Raw genomic sequence first — 21996 nt, forward strand, 5'->3', positions numbered from 1 at the left:
GATCAATTTACACGCAACTACTTGCGATGCTGGAATCCCTTTAACCGTACATTGTCAAATCTCATTTAAGAGGCTGACAGAAAATATCGTAGATGCTGGAATCCCTTTAACCGTACATTGCCAAATCTCATTTAAGAGGCTGGAAGAAAATACCCTATATGCCTGTAACATGCAAATTATGCATTTGGCAAGTTTCGGTCAGCTGCTCTTATTATTGCTGCCAATACACCACCAATACCTAGCAATAGATCTGTACGCAATGTGTTGGTGGATAGTCATGCATCGTTATTATGTAAACGCGGTTTTCGCGCAATAAATAGGGCAGGAAGGTACCAAACTGATCAGCTCCCATGTAATTTTATTTTGTTATTATAGTCGACACCACCAAAGTGAAATTAATTTTGCCCTTATCTGTAAGGCACGCGCGCACGCATGCACAGGGACAGGGTTTTTCCTCTGACATTTCTTGCTTTCACAGGGCATAAAAGGTGGCAAAAAGAGGAATGCAGGACTGGAACAAGCCGATTCTGCGAGTCATGACCGAAACCACAGTTGGGCGATAAATACTCTGGAAATTTCCGTTGCACAAGAGAAGTAATATGCGAGAGTCATATGGCTACTCTATAAGGATAAGAGAGTGGATGTTAAAAAGAAAGGAAGAAAAAGGGGGAAGAGTATGTGTGCATCTTAGCCACCTAGATGAGATAATAGTAAAACCAGCTCCACTGGTAGCATGCTTGTGACGGACACCCCCGTGTTCTCTTCCTACTGCATATGTTGCAGTTAGGGCTGGTCATCGTAGCTGGCATAGCTTGTGAGGCCCTGTAGAGCACTCCAATGTCCTTTTAGGACAATGACAATCTGTGCAACACCCTCCATCTCGCTATGCTCAGACACAAACCCTAATTATGCCTTTCTTTTCTCAATAAACCTTTTTTTTTTCTGAATTATTAGAAAACAAGGGAAGCTTGGTTTTATGGACAGTGGCACGAAAGCATTGCCTCTGGCCATGCACAGTCAAAATTGTTAGTAATATCGGGAAATCCGGTCGTCAGTTTTTCAGATGCGACGGCATCTCACTCACTCGCCTTGTCCCTCCATACGGCGTTGTCGTTGTCCGTCCACACGCCTCCCCCATTCTCCGCGCGAGCTGCGCTTTCCGCCGCTCACCCCCTCTCCTCTCAGATAGCGAACACACTCTCGCGAGGGGCATTGGATTGGATTCGATTGGATTGGCTTGGATTGGATTAAAGTGGATTGTGTTGCGTCATAGCCGCGGCAGGTGGTTCACGGCACGTTTCACGCGATGGGAGAATCAACCTAACGGAAACAACAACGGAACCCCCTATGCGTCGCATCTACACAGGGGTTCCCGCGAGGGGAGGTGGGAGTAATTTTTTTTATTCGAGTACTGAGAATTCAGTTGAGCCCCGGTTGCATCCAACTCTGGCGAGATGTGAATCTATGCTTGAGATTTATCATTTGAAACAAGCTGGTACCCACGGCCTTGCCTTGACAGAGGCGACACTTTCTACCAGGCTTTACCATAGAGGCCATGCAATTTTCAGCTCTCATCAGACTACGTGCTTGACTTGTAGTTAGCACACCGGATGTCCTATTTTGCCTGTTCCTCCTGTAAACCACAAGAAAATTTTGGTCCAGGAAAGTTGATGCAAGTGGGTACCTGAAATCTGTCCTTTTAGATGCAAATTTCTCAGGAGTGGAAGCATCGTTTTCCACCAAGCAAAGCATTGTCCATTTGAACCAATGCCTCAAATAAAGCAAAGTTGCATGTTGCCTTCACAGTCCTTTTGAGTAGGAGGGAGAGGACTCATGAGTGAATAATTTGCCCTGTTTTCACTGTCTTCGCCTTTGCCTTCTGCAATTCGTGCAATTTTGGGGGAGGTGGAAAGGCAAAACTACAAGCACAGACAATGAACAAGCGGAAACCACAAACCCGTGGCACTGGCCCTGTAAATCGTACAACATGGGGAAAAAAAAAGCGGAGTGTAAAAACCCACAGCGATAAAGGGGTTAATCGTCAACTACTCAGGTACACTGCAGGATGAAGGCCCCTCCCACGGACCTACAACCACTCGTGTCCTGCGCTGCTCGGGTTCACAGTTTACCCCCGAATTTCTTTATTTCATCCCTCCATCAGGTTGATGGCCTTCCCCTTCTTCTACACCCATCTCTTGATATCCACTCTGTTATCTTAATTGTCCTCCGACTGTCGGTTTGTCTCCCTCCATGGCCAGCCCAAGTCCATTTCTTTTTCTTTATTTGAACTATGATATCTTCTACTCTAGTTTGTTCTCTGATTCAGGCAGCTCGCTTCCTGTCTCTGAGTGTTACTCCTAACATTATTCGTTCCATGGCCCGTTGAGTCGACCTAAGTTTGCTTTCTTGTTATATAGTAAGGTGCCAAGTTTCACCTCCGTATGTCATCCCCGGCAGTATGCGTTGGTTGTAGACTTTTCTTTTGAGTAACACAGGTTGCTTACTCTTCATTATTTGGGAGTGCTTGCTGAGTGCTCCCCAGCCCATACCTATTCTACACCGGATTTCCCTCTCGTGGTTGGGGTCAGCCTTAACCGTCTGTCCGAGGTAGTTATTTTATTTTTTTTACTTCTTCTAGCATTGTTTCCTAAGCTTATAATAAACAGTTTTTGGGCTTATAATAGTATTAAAAAGGCAAGGGACATTTCTAATACAACTTCAGTGGCCTTTTGGGAAGCTGAGCTTCTAACTACCCATTTTTTCATAGCTATACATTTGAGCCTGGCAGTGGCTTACCTTTCCAATGGCCAACATCAGTGGGTTTCATCAGTAAGCCTCATCAGTAAGTTTCATCTCAGCTTATTTCTTCAGAACCGCGCGTATAAAAAGCAAAACTGACAAACGCTGGCTTAATATCACTGCAGGCGTGTGCGGCAGCAAGGATCAGTAATCAGACCTGTTTTATTTAATATTTATATTAATGATTTTGTTGAAGTAATAGATCCCAGCATAGCAGTAAAACTATTCCCAGATGACTGCATTCTTTTCAAAGTAATCAATTCTATGTCATATCAGCAAGTTTTAAATCGGCCGCTTGGAAAGTTAGTATGCAAAGTGGAATATGGTAATTATTCTAGAAAAAACTGCTCATTTGTCTATCACCAAAAAATCAACGTTTCATTTCAAATACGATGTAAAAGGAATAATGATTAGGCATGTGAAAGATTATAAATATTTGGGCGTAACAATTATCTCTAGCCTCAACTGGACAACCAACATAGAAAACACATGCTCATCTGCGCCTAAAAAACTAGGATTCCTAAAGCACTGATTAGATACTGCCCCCAGTTCCTTAAAGCATACAAAACAATGATAAGACCGTCTTTGGAGTATGCCTCTGTAGTATGGGACCCTCACACAAGAACCAACATACAAAAGCTTAAAAAAATTCAGCACCTGGCAGTCCGCTTCATTTACAGTAGGTACAGACGTCGAGATTCCCCCTTAATGATGTTGCAGTTGGCAAACCTTGAACCTCTTGAGGACAGACGACGAGCTGCTCAACTTTACTTGCTCCGCCTAATATATTTTTCTAAACTAGTACATTAAAACCAGATAATTACATAGTAAAAGATTCTTCCAGGCCTGCCCGCCACAAACACAGCTGCAGCATAAGCCGATATTCGCAAGAACTAACATTTATGAACACTCTTTTTTTTTCAAAACGAATAACTGAGTGGAATATGTTGCCCTGAAACTCAACTCTGCTTTCTGTTCAACCGTAAAATGGGCTTTGTTTCCTGACTCTCACAATATTTTCTTCTTTCATTTTATTATCAACATATTGTGTGCCTCAGAGTGCGGTGCCCCGATTTTGTGTTAGCTTGCAGTCACAGAGTAAGAATAAGACAGGAGGCGAAATGAGGCTTCCTAGAGCAGCCAGATAATGTCACAAACGCTGGCCATAGGTTAAGCTAGCGGCATCTGCCGCGGGTGCAGAAACTGCGCGGCCGCCGCAACCGGCATTTCACCGCGCAGTCACGCGATGAGCTGCGGCCGCTATAATTTCATCCATCAGGTGCCGCTACCCTCTCCTTCGTCGTCGCAGCCACGAAGCTTTGCAGTCCGATTTGGTTTTCATTGTGACATTATCTGATCGCTCGCCCGCGCTTGGCACAATGGGCCAATTCACCTCCTATACATTCTTGCTCCGTGCTTGCAGTGCATGTACTCAGCCCATGTGTGTGAAAAACGTGTTATATTTGATGGTGATTAGCATGTTGTACCTTTGGTGTATCTTTGTTGTAATAATTGTTACTTTAACTTTGTTGTACATTTGAACTTGCTGAACCTTTTCTGCTTGCACCTTAAATGGTTTGCAGTATATGATAAATGAATAAGTAAATAAATAAATATTATGCTGGGCGGGAAATGCAAGAAAAGCTAGCTGCAAGATGTCACTTTGCAAATCTTCTCTCACTTGACAGAACTATGACTTGGACCATTTATGTACTCTTCATTTTGGCAAAGCACGTGATGTTGAACGTGGACTGGCAAGCCTATGATAAGGTTGCCGTCTTTCGCCCGTACAAATGTTACTGTACTTATTCAAACGACATTTCGCTGTGAGTGCTGCACACGAAAGTTTTTCTTTGTTGATTTCACTGCCAGAACAGTGAATGCAGGAGAGGGTAGCAGTGAGAGGACCACATGGCTGGCTAAGGGACACTCAGGGATAAAAACAAATTCACCTACGTTGCTAGGTTACAGTGGTACAGTGCCATCATTACCAGTTACCACTCCAGGCAAAAGCGACTAATGCAGAGCACGCATGAAAGCTGGCATCACCGGCTCATTCGTTTGTCCACTCAACAATGTACGACCTCATAAATCATGAATTGTGAAGTGGGATTTGTGGAGCTTCTCCAAGTGTTCCTTAAAAAAAAAGTGCGAGACCAGCAAGGCAGTGACCTCTAAACCTAAAATGAATGCTTTTAGAATCTTCTGCTGAGCATAATGTTAAAAAAAAAAAAAAGCTTCTGCTTCTAAACAGGTTCTGCTATTACGACTAGTGATAAGCTTCGTTACCCGCCGCGGTGGCTCAGTGGCTATGGCGTTGTGCTGCTGAGAACGAGACCGCGGGTTTGATTCCCAGCCGCGGCAGCCGCTTTTCTGATGGAGGCAAAAATGCCTGTGTGTACGAGATTTCGGCGCACATTAAAGATCCCCAGGTGGTCAAAATTAATCTGGAGCTCTCCACTCCGGCGCGCCTCATCGCCTGTGAAGCGTCGGCATGTTAAACCCCACAATCAATCAAATCAATCGATAAGCTTTGTTTACGTTTCGATTTCAATTATGCTGCACAAACCTTGCATACAAACATAGTCAAAACATTTATGTCGGTGAACTCCCGAGATGTCAGCCATTTTTACTCTAGCTGTATAGAATATATGTATGACAGGGTTCGTACAGGCTTCAAAAGCAAAAATTCAAGAGTTTTCAAGGACTTTCAAGGACCACAAGACACTTTTCAAGGTCCCCATCTAATGTTTTATCTGGGTTTATTTATAACTTTTCCAACACAATGCAAAAGTTTCTTATTGCACAATCCTAAGCACATTAGTGCACATTTAGATAGGTGCTAACGGGTTCGTAAATGCTCCCCCAGCTTCATTATTTTATTTCATGGCTGGTATTTAGAGGTTTTTCATTTTTCTTTGTGTTTTGCTGAGACTGTTTGATTTCAAAACTTCGTTAATGTTGCGTGCATTTCCTGCTTTGTCAGCAAGAGTATCAGCTGAAATTAAATTGAGCAAGTGTTGCTTCAAGGCAGGATGAACTATGTACACGTCCACCATTTTCACGTAAAAGCAAACGTAGATGGAGCGTATGAGGAACAGCAAACATGCAATGAGCAAGCGTCCATAGACTAGATGGAAGATGCAAGACAGAGAACAGAAGCTGGCTTTCACTGGATTGTATCGTGATATAGATTGCATTGACAAGTGCCTGCTCCTAATGTTGCCTTGTAATAATGAAAATCTACCAAACTTGTAATTTCACGCAATACACTGAAACTTGATTGTTACAATGTTTTTTTACATTTGTTAACACCTAAAATCCACGACAAACACTTTAAATTCTTGTGAAAAGACAGGGCCATTGATTCTCTCCGGAAGAATCAAGGGTTTTCAAGGACCATTTAAAAATTCCAGGACTATCCAGGCCTTGAAATCGACACTTCTAAATTCAAGGGTTTTCAAGGTTTTCAAGGACCTGTGCGAACCCTGGTATGACAACTAGTGGCAAAAGTCAAGGATTACCAAAGAAATAAGCTACGCGAATGGTCCAGCTATACGAGTTACTGATCCCCATGCTGCAGAGTTACACAGGTATTTTCTGCACCTCCTCCTAGGTGGCGGTACTACATTGCTTCGCCACCTTTATAGGCGGCCCCTCTGCGCATTTTGTGATGTGCTTTTTTACGTCCCAGAAAAACGGGGGAAACGAGAGAGAAATGCTAGTATTAATTATTTATTTTTAAACAATAAGATCATCACTTGCTGTGATCATCACTTGCTGTCAAACAAAGGCTGGAAAAACTTTTGCCTGACAATCCCTCAGTTATAACAAGAAGCCATTCAGCCTTTAGCCTCGCTTTATAGGGTGGCACAGAGAGCAGCTGCTGCCAGACAAAAGCAACTGGCACAGTGTGCAACAGAAGAGACAGCCCTGGTTGTGTGGTAAATCAAAGTGATTACAAATCTTCACTCATTCCCATTTTTTTTATTATACATGTGGAAGAAGATAATGCATTACCAGAAGCATCATTGTGACCGTAAGAAAACCAACTTTTTTTCAAAAGCCACTTAGAGCATATTTTGAACAAAATACACTGTAATGTCTACGCTTACATGCATGGTTTTTCCGTAACATTTCTTCCAGTTTTTTGCTAAAATAGAAACTGTTTGCTACGCATTGCCACATTGTAAACTTTAACTGCATGTTACGGTAACTATGGCACACCCCCAGATTATTTTGCATTCCTTTACTGCAGCTGCATGGTGCCTGGGTTTGCCCACTACACATGCCCTCCTTGTTGTAAGGTGCCACTTGATTTTTTACACCTGCTGTTGCTTCATTTCTCCGAATCACTTTCTAATGGTGAGCAATGCCACCCATGTGTTACCCAGACCTGCACGCAGCATAAACAAATAGAAGCAAAGCTTGCCCTGCACCTCGCCATGAACTAAGTAAACGGAATTAAAATTGGTAAAATGCACTGGGAAATTAACGGAAGGAGTCACAACGGGGAACTCCACACCTTGCAATTATGGCTCTCGCTTGACAACGTCTTGTGTGGGTGTCAGCATGATCATTGCTTTCACCCCTTATCGATGACACCCGTGCACGATGCATGCTAACAGGTTAAAATCGGCCCATTTAGTTGATGCCCCTGCCCAGGAAAACGCTTTACGTTTTGCGAACAGGCTAAGCTGCTTTCTTCGTGACCAGAGAAAAACTGCAGAAGCCAGTCAAGGACAGTGCTAAAGAAATGCAAGAGCAAATGAGCACTGCCAACGCTCAAAGCAGAATTGCCACATCAGGGCATTGTTGCACAGCCAATTTACAGGTCTGCAGTGAAACGGAAGTTTAATCTTTGCTGCCTGTCGCACCTGATACTGCCCACAGTCCCAAGGAGAGATAAGAATTGTTTTTTTGTTTTTTTTTCATTTAACTGTTTTTTTCATTTAGCTGAAAAAGTGCATGCGAAAAGACGTAATTTTTTAGTTTCAGTTAAAATGATGTACACGGTGCTGCCACCTTGCATGGCTACATAAACTATGCAGCAGCGTATATATTGCTTAAGTGAATTAGTTCCTATCTAGTGACTTTTAAAAGCAGCTCAGAAAATCGAAATGACATTTCATCAGCACTTACAAGACTGGGATATACCATTTTCATTATCTATGAACATACAGATAACAAACAGCTGTTGCGAAACCTTGCTTTTACAATGTCTGTTGTGAAAGCTAAACAACGGGTGTTGCTACAATAAATGAAGGTGGCTCACACTGGTCTCTCATTTCAGGTTGTCGATTAATTTGGTCTCGCTACAAACGTTTAACCTCCTGGTTAGCTCAGTCGGTAGAGCGACTGCCCTAGATAGGTGGTCCAAGGCTCAAATCCTTGACCAGAATGAATCTGACTTCAACTGTGTAGTTTCTAAGAAAGGTGTATAGCTTTTCTTTGTAGCTGTATGGCTAATGTGAATGTCAGATTTTTCTTTCATAATAAATGAGCGTCTTTATGAAAATTTCCTTTACAGACCGCTGAATCCCGTTGGGGCAAAAGGGGCCATGAAGACAAAATGCAAGTTTCGTTGAATCTGAAAGATCACTTCGTTAGGATAACATTGACGCTACTTTTAGCATAAACTTCACTCAGATAAGCTGTATCATGAGGATAACAGAGAAGAGGCACACGACTCACCAGCTACTTTCCCACACTGAACCTATCATGTGCTATAGGCCGCTTGATGCGATCGAGTGAGGCCGACAAAATGCAATACAAATTAAACAGGGATTATAGGCTTACAGAATGGACTATTCGTGCTTGAATTTAGTGCATATTATTTTTATAGCAGTAAGAATGGTGGGGTAAACAATGGAAGGTACAAATGAACACGTAAACGTAGAAGCAGTGAGTACGGCAGTATGTGCTGGCCGACACTGCCCGACACAGCCGCCAGGCGCACTGGGCTCGTCTGAGATGCTCTTGGCCAACTGGCACATATGTGTATATATACAGGGTGTTGCAACGATAACTGGAACACTTTAAAAATTTTTCCTGAGCGATCCGCCGCTCTGTTCACGCTCAAACTTCACACAAAGGTCGCATTTTGTGGTCTATTTTGTTTGACACCGGGAACAACAACGGTAGTTACCTGTTTATTCTGAAAATAAATAAAAACGATTTTCGCCTATGGGAAAATGGCGGCGATTTGGACGTGCAAGCCCGAAAACCGGGTTTTCTGATCGTCTGTTAGCTCATTTCTAGGTGCATTTTCTGATCGTCTGCTGCACCGTTTGGCTCCGTACGTGAATCCCAAACGTGCATTTCACTCTGCAGGTGGTTCCGTCGTTCCAACATCAACTTGCGCTGGCTCGCACGTTCAAATCAGCGGCCATTTTTCCATAGGCGAAAATCGTTTTTATTTATTTTCAGAATAAACAGGTAAGTACCGTTGTTGTTCCCGGTGTCAAACAAAATAGACCACAAAATGCGACCTTTGTGTGAAGTTTGAGCGCGAACAGAGCGGCGGATCGCTCAGGAAAAATTTTTAAAGTGTTCCAGTTATCGTTGCAACACCCTGTATAAACACTTACATGACCCTATTTGTCGAGTCATACCCAATGCTTCATGAAACTATTACTATCAACCGTAACAAAATACTGGCAGGTACAAGTCTGGTCAAAGGCAAACAGTGTGTGAACAGCGGTCCTTCAGCGGTATCACGGCGCCATCTGGGATGGCACACAGTAACTAAGGTAACCAAAAATGCAGCATTGCAGATAGCAGTAGCCTCAGTCAACATGTAAATTTCATTTAAGGTACTTGCCCATAATACATCATTGCTGCCATCATGAAACATACGAAGCCGCGGGAGAATTGAAATTTTAACTTAAAATGTTTGATTTCTCAGTGAATAAAGCACCGTTTGCTGCCGGATAAGCACTGAGGGACCTACTATAAAACACCAAATCTTTTGAATAAAACAAACTTACATTTTGTCTTCATGGCTCCTTTAAATTTTGCATGATGGCGCAATTTGTGTGTGGTATATTTAGTTTAAAATAACACAAGCAGCAGCAGTGCCCTAGCTGATTTGCGAACAATCCATTAAAAATGAGCTTTCCCTTACGGAAGGAAAGCTGGCCGGAATACTTTTGTCCTTATGCGGGCGGACACATGTAAAAAAAAAAAAAAAATACACCAAGGCTGTGCCCAGACGAGGTTTTTGCATCACAATTTGACTTTTACACTATTTTTTTACACAGGATTCATAAAACAGCTGCAGAACTCGCAGATACTAGGGGCATTTTTTTTACCTGAACTGGTGCAGATTAGTGCAGTGTGTGCAGACCAGTGCAGAGTGCTACTGGTGATATCAATTAGTAAAAAAAATGAAAATAGGATGCACTGCTTGCCCCAGTGCAGCCAGTTAAGGTAAAAAAATGCCTCAACTACAAAAAAAAAAAAAAAAAAAACGAATTCAGCACGTACATTACTTAAGACTAAGTGAATTAATGCTGCGTCATTCTATCCTTCAGCATTTTTAGTCCAGGGAATTCATCGTACTAGCTAACATTAACACAAGGACAAAGCTAAAGAAGAGACGAAACACACGCTAGACACACACGTCAAGCGTGTCCCTGGGTTAATGTTCGCTAGTACTGTAATAATAATAATAATAATAATAATAATAATAATAATAATACTTTATTTGTACTCATGGTGGGTGAAACCAGGCGTACAGGGCGGCAAAAGGCAGAATTGCCCATACCAGTCAGGCTTGCGTACCCAACCTGGGACCCAAATTCCCTAGTTAGTAACTATGAACTATGAATTCCCTAGTTAGTAACCAACTCGCCCAACTTTACGCTTTAGTTGTCCTTATTTTTTAGTCTATAAAAGATACGTAGTTTACCTTAATTGGATACAATGAAGCTAATAAATGCGGGAAAATGTGTACTAAAGGGAGTGGGATTTACCTCGCAGTGGTCTTTTGCATACCCCCGGGTATTTTGCGCAGCACGTTCCTTCTCGAAGCGTACCCTGCAAATTTCGTTACAATGAGACACGTGAAAACCATGAATATTATTACGCATGGTTTATGCATACTAGGTGAAGGGAACGGCAAATTTCTTATCAACGTAAGGTTAACGAAAAGCTCAACGCGTCCCTAGCACCGATATCCGTTCGTACACTTACCTTTTCCGCGAAGGCTGCTTACAGTGATCCATTTTCCCGCGAGATGTTTTGCGAGAACGAGCGGGTTGCTGAAACATGAAATTTGGAACGAAAAAATTAGTGCAAAAAAATAACCTGTTTGCGCGAACGCTAATCCTCTAGCACAAAACTACATCGCCGGCTCCTCAAGTCTTCCTGCTTTACGCCGCGGCGTAAAGCACGAAGCAGGAATCGACACCTTAAGCCCCCAATAGCAGTTAAATTAATTATTACTATCAACAGCGGTTAGGAGGAATGTTTCGATAATTAATTTGCAATGCAAAGCACTAAGTGGTCGTACCCGGCAACGAGCGTCCATGGTGACTGTCGTCTGCTGTGAATGTTCCCGCTCGTTTTTCCCGCGAGTATCGCCCAAATCAAACAGCCCGTGTGACCGTTACATTAACTACGCGGATTTAAACAGCAAAACAGTAAAAAACGCCACCCACCTGTTTTGTTTGTTTTATTCGTCTCAAATACACGTTTCATTTATTCACTCACTCAAAATAAGACTGAAAACAAAAACATTTTCATGACGGGCTACTGGTCCGTTAGCGGAACACCTTGAATTACCGTTAGGCATTGCATCTTATTTTGCGTTTGGCGGTACGCGCTCATCACAAACCTTAAAACAATAATTGAATTATGAAAGGTTTTAGTTTAAATTAAGTAACAATGGTTGAAAACATTGCGATTACGCTGGCTTTCCGATCGTCACGAATATCACGGAGTATACCCACATGATCAAGCCGAATGACGCTCGTTCTATTCAAATGTCGTTTTAGGCGTTGTGTGACACATCGGTTCGTCGGTAACGATACCCGCTTGGTCTGTTTAACCAGCCTTCGTGCGAATTTTCGTGGAACACGTCGTGAGCTTAGGTAACACAACTGGTGTTGAGTGCCATCTTGGCTGCTGCTTGTTGCGATTGCGATCAAATTTGCCTTGGATTTTGCGATAAACTGGGCCTTGCTGAAGCTTCAGTTCACGGCCATCCTTTTTCCTCGGCTTTCTGACGCCTCATCCGACCAATGTCTCAAGAAACTAAGGCAGAAGGTAGACAGAGACGGACATCTGGCCCTAGAGACGGCTCCAGTGGCTCCAGTGGCTTGGGGAGCCACCAACAAAGGGTTTGAAAATGTGCAGCAACGCAGAATTCCTGAACATGTTTTTTTCTAATCATTTCCTAGTCTCATACTTGGCATCAAATAGTGATAGAGCATATCCTTCGCTGGTTGCTTTTCGTAGCCGGAGGCCTTCATTAATCGCGGTCACGGCTTAAGGCCCGTTCACACTTGCGACGAAAGCGACGGAAATTCCGTCGCTTTGTCGCGCGACGACCGTTTTTGGCGAATGGTCGGGACCAATTTTTGTCGTCGCGCGACAAAGCGACAGAATTCTCGTCGCTTTCGTCGCAGTGTGAACGGGCCTTTATGCAGTCAGCCACATTTCCGATTTTTCGATGAAAAGCTTCGCTCTGTCATCGTTCTACTTTTAGCCCAAATGCACGGCCGTCAATGCAGTTCCACTGCGCGGGAGTTATGGGAAAGGGGTAACAGCTGTTCCTGACCATCCGCTAATGGCTCGATGACGACCATGTGCAACCTCAAGGCTGGCGAGCCCATACCATGAATGTCGTCTTGATCGCCAAGGCGAATTCACCAGGATATCTCCCCACGTATTGTTGTCACCGGTAGCCTGGTAGGAGAGTAATGGGTAGGTGCTAAGGAGAATGCCGTTCTCGGGGCACTCAGGCCTTGAATTTGCTTTGCTTCAGCATCCAATCAGATGACAAAATAAATCAGTCGGAATCAGCCAACAGTTTCAATCCATTAGTTCTAACCACTTCTCATGACTTAGAATTGACAGCACCATTTCTTGGTCACACATCAAGCATACACACAGTAGCACATAGCCACAATGGAAGATTGTACAATGTGTAATTAAATAACTTCACTCAATAATAATATAGCTGGCATATTGTGAGTGTGAGAACTTGTAGGTCGTGGTACATTTCATCGGGGATTGAACACGTTATACGTGGCACACTCTACTTAAGAACTAAAAGGAGGCCAAGCTATCTCAGACAAAGAAGCAATGCAAATAGACTTTGTACTCTCACGTAGTAAACTTAGTACTAAAAATGGCAATGCAAGAAAAAAAAAGCGTTCAAAAGTGACATGCACTGGGGCTTGAACAAGGGCTTCAAGCATCCAATTGAGATTCATTGCTTTCATGCCACAAGCACCAAATGGCAAGGTTGTTTTATCATAGCATAGCATCTCAGTGTTGATGAGTGACTGCCCACGAACAAAGTCATGCTCCTCAGCAGAACCCCATTGCTATGCTGCCACTGGGAAATGCAAAGCGAGATGTTACTCCATGCATCCAATAAAATCACCCTTACCACTTAATTAAAAAGGATGTGAAAAGTTGCGCAAGTAGAATTGATTTCGGGCACATATGAGCCACCTCCTTTTTTTTTTCTCTAATGTTTTGCTTTCACCAAACAGAAAAACCCACAATCGAAAAAAGAAACGAATCTCAGAAAGCAGCCTTGCGTAAATTTGTTCAGAAGGATGCCACCTTTTAGCCTATTCCATGGTTCTTCTGCTTCCTCTCTCAGTCTAGGCAATTCATGTTGGGCTAAGTACAGCAGGAGTTTGGCAAGCCTAAGCCGGCATTGGCCTTAAACTAAGTAAGCTGGGTCGGGTACCGCATGCTTATTTTGTGGGGACCAGGTAAAGGATGTTTGCAAAATTTTCATGTTGCTCTGTTCATTTTCACATTGCTCTGTCAACAGAACCAGTGATAGAAGAACAGAATGAGAGCAAAGAGCACGTGTGGAGATCTAACTGCCTTTGAGAGTGTAGAGCGATCTTCGAGACGCTGCAGATACAGTTGAACCCCATTATAAGAGACACGCACCAGGGAGCCCGTTCTGTCTTATATGAGAGGTCTCTTATCAGCAGGGTACCATGTTTTTACTAGCTGATCAACCCCTAGTTCAGTGTAGGCACCATACGACCAAAATAAGCTCAAAAGAACGCTACAGTGTTGCAAAAGGTTCATTCTAATTTATGTTTGGCCCTCAGAATTTATGAAATAGCTCTGAATCTTTGTTTGCTCCATGACTGTATTTAGACTATTCTTTACAACAGATTATACAAGCTTTCTCTCCTTTCACTGTTTGTGGAAGACGAATCATAGATGTCGAGTTCACAAGCCTGATGAATAGCCACAGCGCGCAGCTCTTCCACTGTGTGCTCTGGCTAATCATCACACTTGCAGAACTCAACATCTGCATGCTTATTGACAGGGAGCTATGCGACTGGAAGAGCCCACTGCGCACTCCTGGTATTCTTGGCTTGCACAGAAGCCCGCATGCGCGGTCACGCTTGTACGCATGGCAGTAAGCCTTAACCACTTCCGTACGTTGCATTTCCATTAAAAGGGCTTCTTGTTGTTGTTTCATAGCTGACTCAACCACTGTGCGTTTGCTGAAGTCATAATAAATAGCGACTGCGCTCGTCTGTCATCCCCTGTGTTTCCACAATGGAAGCAACTGCAATTAGCGACTGGTGGCACTACACCTGAAGTTAAAATGTCTGTTACAAGCGAGATTGTTGACCAAAATTGAAGGACAACTTGTCCTTTATAACTAACTATCTTCTACGTCCGGTGTCTGTCATAAATGAGGTCAATTTAATGGGAAAGACAGGGCGGCCATCCATGAGGGTGATTAGTGTCTCTTATACCCGATTGCCTCTTACATCCATGCCTCTTATCACGAGGTTCAACTGTATTGCCATAGAAACACCAAGGCGAAGCACGGCTTGCTAGCTGCCTCTGCCTCGACGGGTCCTGTGGCGTCCGACACCGCGTGTATGCATTGTAGAATAAAGTCTGGAGCCAGAGTGGGTGGCAAAAGAGGAAGGAATGGGAATGACGGCGATGGCATGCCGATACTGGGGGGCCAATACCGCCGCATCTGAAGCGAGCAAACGTGACCACTGAGACGGTAAGAGAGCTAAGCACAGTTGGCATGGTGCACGAGGGATGTGTGGAAGCCGGAGCAAGGTGTGCACATCGGACCGAGTCTCAAGTTTGCAAGAGAGAGGGACGAGTTGCTCATGCATTCTTAAAGGGGGTCGTGAAGAGAAAATGCATTTGTCTTTGCTTAATTTTGTCTGCTTGAACGACCTTTTAAGAACATAAATCCCAAATATTTTCACAATTCATTGCTTCTGAAATTTAGGAGGCGCCTTTGAAATTCTCGTTTTGAGGTGCATCGCAAGCGACCATGCGCGCGTCGTCGGTCGGCAGCGCAACTCGAGTGACGTCACGTCAAGTGCATTCGAGAGTTCAATGCGTTCAACGTTCTTTCTGTATATTGTCCTGCAAAGCTGCAAACCCGATATTTTAAAAATAATGCATCCTTTATTCGTTGCCAAAAAACAGTTTTCTATCCCGTGAGCGGTGTCGTGACCGCTTCAGTTGTCTGGCAACCATTGCAGCAGAACTCAGACCCACTGGCTGTTTGTACAGTTTGTAGCCAGTTTCCCTGCTGAATTTCACGTTCTTTTGCCGAATTCTTTCCGGAATCTTACCTTTCTTGTCTGAAATGGCACCAAACCACTCAAGCAAAAAAAAAAAGTGCCCCGTGTGCGATTCGAACTTGCGGTTTCCGGGCCAGCCCAACGTTACAGCCAGCCTAGTCGGACACTTTATCAACTACACTATCAACGTGAGAAGCGCGCGCGGGGAAAAACTGCTGCATAAAAGCCTCTTCACATTTGTAACCCAGAAGTCTGTCGTGTTTTCATAAATTCTAATCAACCCAGAGCTTTAGCCACCAACTTACTGTTGAACGCTTCTGCAGTAAGCCAAAGGGGAGCGCATACAATCAACTAAACAGCGTTAACAGCATTGTTTATTGCAGGAAACAGGAAAGCAATCGTCGAACTGCGTGATGGTGGGACTCGGCGCTGTATCGCTGCTTCTCGCTAGTTATTTTTGCGCTTGATGAGTAAATGAAGTATGGGTTTTAAGTTCCGACTAATCGAAGTTCCTTCGATAAACGTGTTTATGTAATAAATTCTCATTTTAAGCGTTTGGTCATTTATCTCATCAGGTCAGACGTTTCACGTCTGCGCAACTCACATCACAGGCTACGTGAGACAGGCGTCGGCAAACTTGTGCAAAAATATCGGCTAGCAAAACGACAGTTTAGACTCGTGCGAAACAGCATGAACAGTTTACGAATGTCCAGTTTAGATTAAACGTGGTTACTTCTGCCTGCGCCACTCACCCGCATTGTTGACTGAAAGTTCGACCATGTTGATCAGTCATATCAGAGATCAGACATCTCCCGTTCGGTTGCAGGGAGAGTTTCATCATGGCGCCGATGTTGTAGCTTTATCTGACCCTTTGCAAGCCCGCTCTATGCCGACATATTGTTCAGACGAGGGAGGACTATGATTGGCTTCTTACTGACTTACTGAAACGTCACTTCACGAGTTGAGGAGGAAAGCCTCGGAGAAACCGTAACTGCATTTGTTTTCCTATTTGCTGATATTGGGCAACGAAACGGGTATGCATTGTTTGTTTATCAAGGTTCCACAGTTATAAGTGCACACACAACACAATTTTTTTGAAAATCTCTTCATGACCCCTTTAAAGGGACCATGCAGACAAAACACAAGTTGGTTAATTTGAAAGATAGCCTTGTTAGAATCATACTGACACCACTTTTAAAGTAAACTTCACTTAAATAAAGCTACTTAATTAGTAAAAAAGGGAATGGCCATGCAACCCACTACCTCATTTCCCGCAACAGAACCTATGATGCCATAAGCACTGCTGTGCGATTGGCTGAGGCTGGCAAAAGCAAACGAAAATTAGGCAGGGCTTATTAGTTTGCCGATTCAGCTATTTGCACCTAATTGTAGGGCACATTCTTTTTTTAGCAGTAATAATTGTGGGGTGAACAATTAAAGTTACGAACGAGCACGTAAACACCAAAGAAGTTAGTGCAGCATTTTGCCTGCTGACATCGCTAACACAGCCGTCGGATGCGCTGGACTTGTCTGCAACAACACTGACCAACTGACACAAGGGGCACGGCCGCTTATCTGACCATGTTTGTCGAGTCATAGCTTAAGTTTTAGGAAACGATTAGTATGAACCGTAATAAAAATACGGCAGGTGTAGAAGTCCAGCCAGAAGCAAAGTCCAGCCAGAAGCCAGAAACACTGGCACTTCAGCAGTATTGCAGTGCCACCTATAAAAGTGGGCGATATATAAGATAATCAAACGTGCATCTGTGAGATGGGAGCCACCCTGCTCAGCAGGCTATATTTAGTTTTAAGGCCCTGCTCTTAATACGTCATTGTCGACGTCAAGAAAACGCACGATTTAGCGGGAGAATTGAAATTTTGACTTAAAATGTTAAATTTCTCAGTGAATAAAGGATCATTTGCTGCCGAACAAGCGCTTAGGGCTCTATAAAATACTAAATCTTTGAATAAAACAAACTTGTAGTTTGTCTCCACCAATGGATCTTCAAGTCACTTTTCCGTGCAGTGACCCGCACAGTGTTGTGGCTTCTAGCACAAATTTTCTTCCGCTGTCCTTGAGCAATGCAGATGAGAGGAAAATAGGTATAATGATTCAGGCAGCGGTTCTAAAGTCACTGACGGTCAACCACACGTACAAAAGGCACAAGTTCAAACAACATGTAAAGAAAGCAAAGCCTTTAACGCATTTCTTGCAGCTACGAGGCAACAAGCTACCAAATGGAGAACTTCCCAACGAGCTGGTAAGAGACTGCATCCCTGCTGTAATCAGAAATGACGATGTCCATGAAAGGCTGCTCAGGAGCCTCCTTCAAGTGCACCTCTTACAGTCGATCACATGATTTTCTGCAAAGCAGCTGATCAAGTGTACATGATGCCAGCAAGAATACAAAGACTGTCGGTGCTGCGAACAAAATTGATTGATTGATTGATTGATTGTAGGGTGTAACGCGCCGGCGCAACACAGGCGATGAGGCGCGCCGTAGTGGAGGGCTCCGGATTAATTTTGACCACCTGGGGATCTTTAACGTGCGCCGAAATCTCGTACACATGGGCATTTTTGCTTTTCGCCTCCATCAGAAAAGCGGCCGCCGCGGTGTGAACAAAATGAGACTGCCATTGACGCCAAAGAAGGGCATGACGTTAATAAGTATGCATTTTCTATAGAGGTTTCCACAATCCTGGAGAATGTCCTGCCTACAGTAAGCAATGCAACAAGTTGTAAAGGATAACCCAGTGAAGTGAATATGAGGGATAACCAAGAGGCAGCAGAATACACACCTTCATGTATCAGCCAAAGGCAAAAAATTAGCATGTAAGCTTAGGAAGGGGATGTTCTATTACAACGGGAAATGAAAATCACTGTGAAGCTTGACACTGGACTGAAGTGAACATTGCCCGGCAAGCATGTCCAAGCAAAGGGACTGCAGGTTTTTTGATCACCAGTCAAGAGAATTGCAGAGTCCAGCAGTCACACAGAAGTACTGACGAAGTAAAACAAACATGCACTGTCCAAGGCCACAGAGTCGAGGTGCAATTTCTCGTCAAGGACTTGGATGTCTAACCAGTTTTAATAGAACATGGATGTTTCAACTTAGTAAAAGGATTGCCAACCTTTAATGTAGCACGAACCACATATTAAAATCTTTTCATAGGCTTCATATAGAATGCCAGCATCACGGAAGAAGCCTGGGCCCCACACACTGGTATGATGGCAACACTGCTGTGGTGTATTCTGCACCACGTTGTGGACAGTAAAGAAGTTTCTCTCACCCCGAAACCAGACAATGCTCCTTAATGGTACATTTTGCGCAGTATGAACAGCAGCACATGAAAGAACAGGTGGCGTCTGTTCTGTTGACTGAACATGATGGAAAAATCAAACCAGTAGGGAAGGTTCTGCAAGAGCAATGGGCAAGGAATTCATCAGCACAAAAACCAGTTGTTACAAGCATACCGGCCACTGTTTGTGCTATGACCGTTATTTTTTTGCACAATGACTGATGGCATCCAAACAAGATGGAAAAATAAGCACTAGACAAAAACCTGCAAGCACAGTTGCCGTCAGGTAGTAATTGAGAAGATTCATTTCCTTAATCAGTGGAAAGTCTCCTAGTGGAGAGGGACACCATGAGGAAGAATGTTGACAACATATTGTGTTGCTTAAGGCCCTGTAAGAATCGAACTGGTCACTTAAAAGTGGGAGAAGGGGGGGGGGGGGGGGGGGGGGAGAGAGATCATTTCTCTCGCAGCCACAGGGTTGCACAGCACACCTAGATTCTGAAGGTGACAGGCTGCTTCTGTAACACATATGTGGCACTTCTTATGTGCAGCGACAAAGTTTGTAGGCATGACTTTCTCCTGTGTAAAATCCAGTGTGCCTCATCGGTGTCAGGAAGTGTGTTGGCCAGTGAATTTGTCCGTTGTTTCTGTGTTGAATCTCGGCAAAAAATATTCACTTATCCTAACACCAAAAGGCACTAGGGCAATAGGGAAGTACACTATAACATAATGGATACATGGCATTTTTCACAGCTTCCACATGCCAAGTAGGGTGCAAACACAGAAATGTACCTATCCTCCTGAGCTTTTCATTTCTTTCTCAGGGTAGTATGTGCTCCGTAAGAAAAGCGGCATCCTAATTGTCAGCTTATCTGTATGCTGTCACTCACTTTCACTAGTGAACTGACAGTATTTAGACACATATTCAGATGTGTTCCGGCAGATCTCAATAAACAGATTTATAGATGAGTAAAACATGCATTTGTTTCCTTTCGACTGGGCCTTCATAATTAGGCCCCATAGGAGGTTGCTGTGCATTTTTATTCATTGCAAGGGCAAAACTGTTGCCGCTGCTGCCAGGTGGCACCGTGTGTTCACTTGGAAACAGCATGGCACAAGGCTCACAGCTATAACAGTGATTCCCTGTTCGTGTCGGAAAGGCTAGTGCCCTTGTAACAGACGAACTTCCCTCACCTTCCTGGTCATCGTTGCGGGTTCAACCCTACTAGTGGACTCCGGCTTGTCAGTCTGGTTGTCCGAAATTGACACTGGGGACCACTCCATCTGTAATCAGCATTCAGCTTCTGCATCTGATTGGGACTCATGCCTTGTCGACCATACACATGACTTGGGGAGTTTCAGAAATATAAGCAGTATCTTTCTGCACTGTTGATCAAGAGTGACCTAACAGCTAGGTGCCACTTCACACCAGCTTTTAAACGCACGGTGTAGAAGTATAATGAAATGCGAGAAAGCTTGGGCAGATGCGAGTCCCCGAAGTGTGGGGCAGGGTACTTTATGTTCCCCGTGTGTGCTGAAAGTCACCTAAGCATGCCACTCTGCTCCAGATTAGAAAAATAACAAGTGGAAGTATAATAAATTGAATAATTCCTTAAAAGTAGCTATCCCCAGTAAAAAAAAAAAAATTACGGGGGACGCTTAGAACTTTTTAAGAATGTGAAGGCGAAAGCGTAGTTGGATCTTCTGTTGACCTGCTCTAGCACTTTCTGTCGAACTTTGCGGCAGCGGCCGCGCCCGTTGCTCGACCAGCCCCTTGGACAGCTCCCTCCCGAAGCTCGTCCCACTCGCTAGCCATCGCTAGTAGCATCCTATTCGCCCCCCCGACAGTACCTTCACCTCTCTAGGCGGCTCGTATTGCCCGCGCGGCAGCGGCCTGCCCTCATTTCGCGGATCTGTTTTCCTTTCCCAGCGCGCGCTGCGTCGCCCTTTCTCACAGCCGCACGCTGCCCTCGCGCACGTTCGTGGCACGCGATCACCGGCTCACGCAACTTCTAACACTTTCGCGTTTAAAAAAACATTAGAAAGTGTCGTGAATTGAACGTAGAGCTGCGTATCGGTATCGTGCGTACTGTTCCATCCTGGCATCCACCTGTCTCTACGGTCTACCTAGGCAGGCACAAACAAGGCAAGAATGGCAGAGAAAACATGATGGCCGCTCTGAGGAAATTTGGGGCACCTCTGGCAAAGCCCGTACTACTGCTGAGATGAGTGTACAGGTGCCATCGAAAGTAGCTGAATTTGGGCTCACGAATATTTAGGTCAGTCCTCGAAATTTTAGAACCACCTCCGGATTTGTAGTAACAGCGGGAAAGCTATTGGTAGCGAAAAAGTTAGCAATATGAACCCTTATTCTGCTTTGTGCACATTGCCGTCGATCAATTCCATAACCTCCGCCGTAAGCTTTCCGGTTCTGAAAGCCACGTAGAAAATTACTTCGCCCCACGACGCCCAAGGCACCCAGCCAACATGTTTCCAACGAAAAACCAGGTTACTCACGAACCACCGGCCGTGTCTTCAGCCACTGGAACATAGGAGTTTGTTCGAACGGGACGAAGTCTGAACGGTCTCGACACGGTCGCTGGACATCCGAGGCGCACCTGACTCGTAACGAATGTGCGGCGCAAACCCACTCAAGGGGGCTGACTAGGAAGAGGCGCTCAACGAGGGAACTAATGAGAGGAACTGTACAAGATTGGAACTCCACTTCGTCGTCACGTAATGGAAGCACAGAGGAACGCACGTGCGCGCACTTCACGGCGCGCGAATCACGCGCGCTCAGGTAATGTTTGATCTGTGGTAAAAACCCATTGGCTCTTCGCCAAACACGCCTTGTTTACGTCACGTGTTACGTCACAGATGTGTGTTTTTTGTCTTCGAAGTTCGCAATCTGTTTCTGTCGCGATTCAAACGTGCGGTTCCAGCGCGCGTTGTTTGTCTGCGTGCAACGTTATGAATGAATGAACGACTTTATTTAGAAGGCAGCGTCTCCTGCCACGCGCGTGGCAGCAGCCACGCCCCCCTGGCAACGGCTGCTGCCACGCGTGACGTCATAACATTAATAATTGTCATTATTTTGTGTAGTGTAGTCCGAAATACACATTTT

General features: G+C 44.3%; 1 protein-coding gene across 4 annotated transcripts in view; it reads right to left on the reverse strand.

Moving 5' to 3' along the window:
* The window catches only part of LOC144145906 (uncharacterized), a 33520-nt gene extending 11815 nt beyond the window's left edge, over window positions 1-21705 (reverse strand). The window contains exons 1-4 of one of the 4 annotated variants that reach the window (XM_077677742.1): window positions 21390-21702; window positions 20067-20156; window positions 10996-11063; window positions 10776-10839 (exon numbers count right to left, since the gene is read on the reverse strand). In XM_077677742.1, the coding sequence (XP_077533868.1) occupies window positions 10776-10839; window positions 10996-11063; window positions 20067-20156 (222 nt within the window). In that variant the 5' untranslated portion in view covers window positions 21390-21702. Of the gene's footprint in view, window positions 1-10775; window positions 10840-10995; window positions 11064-11753; window positions 11883-20066; window positions 20157-21389 lie in introns of those variants that run through there. The other 3 variants (XM_077677769.1, XM_077677751.1, XM_077677761.1) reach the window with 3 other exon arrangements.
* Window positions 21706-21996: the final 291 nt, after the last annotated feature.

Source organism: Haemaphysalis longicornis, unplaced genomic scaffold (assembly GCF_048455015.1).
Source record: "Haemaphysalis longicornis isolate Haplotype H1 unplaced genomic scaffold, Haemaphysalis longicornis Haplotype H1 scaffold_1, whole genome shotgun sequence".
In the NCBI taxonomy this organism is placed as follows: Eukaryota; Metazoa; Arthropoda; class Arachnida; order Ixodida; family Ixodidae; genus Haemaphysalis; species Haemaphysalis longicornis.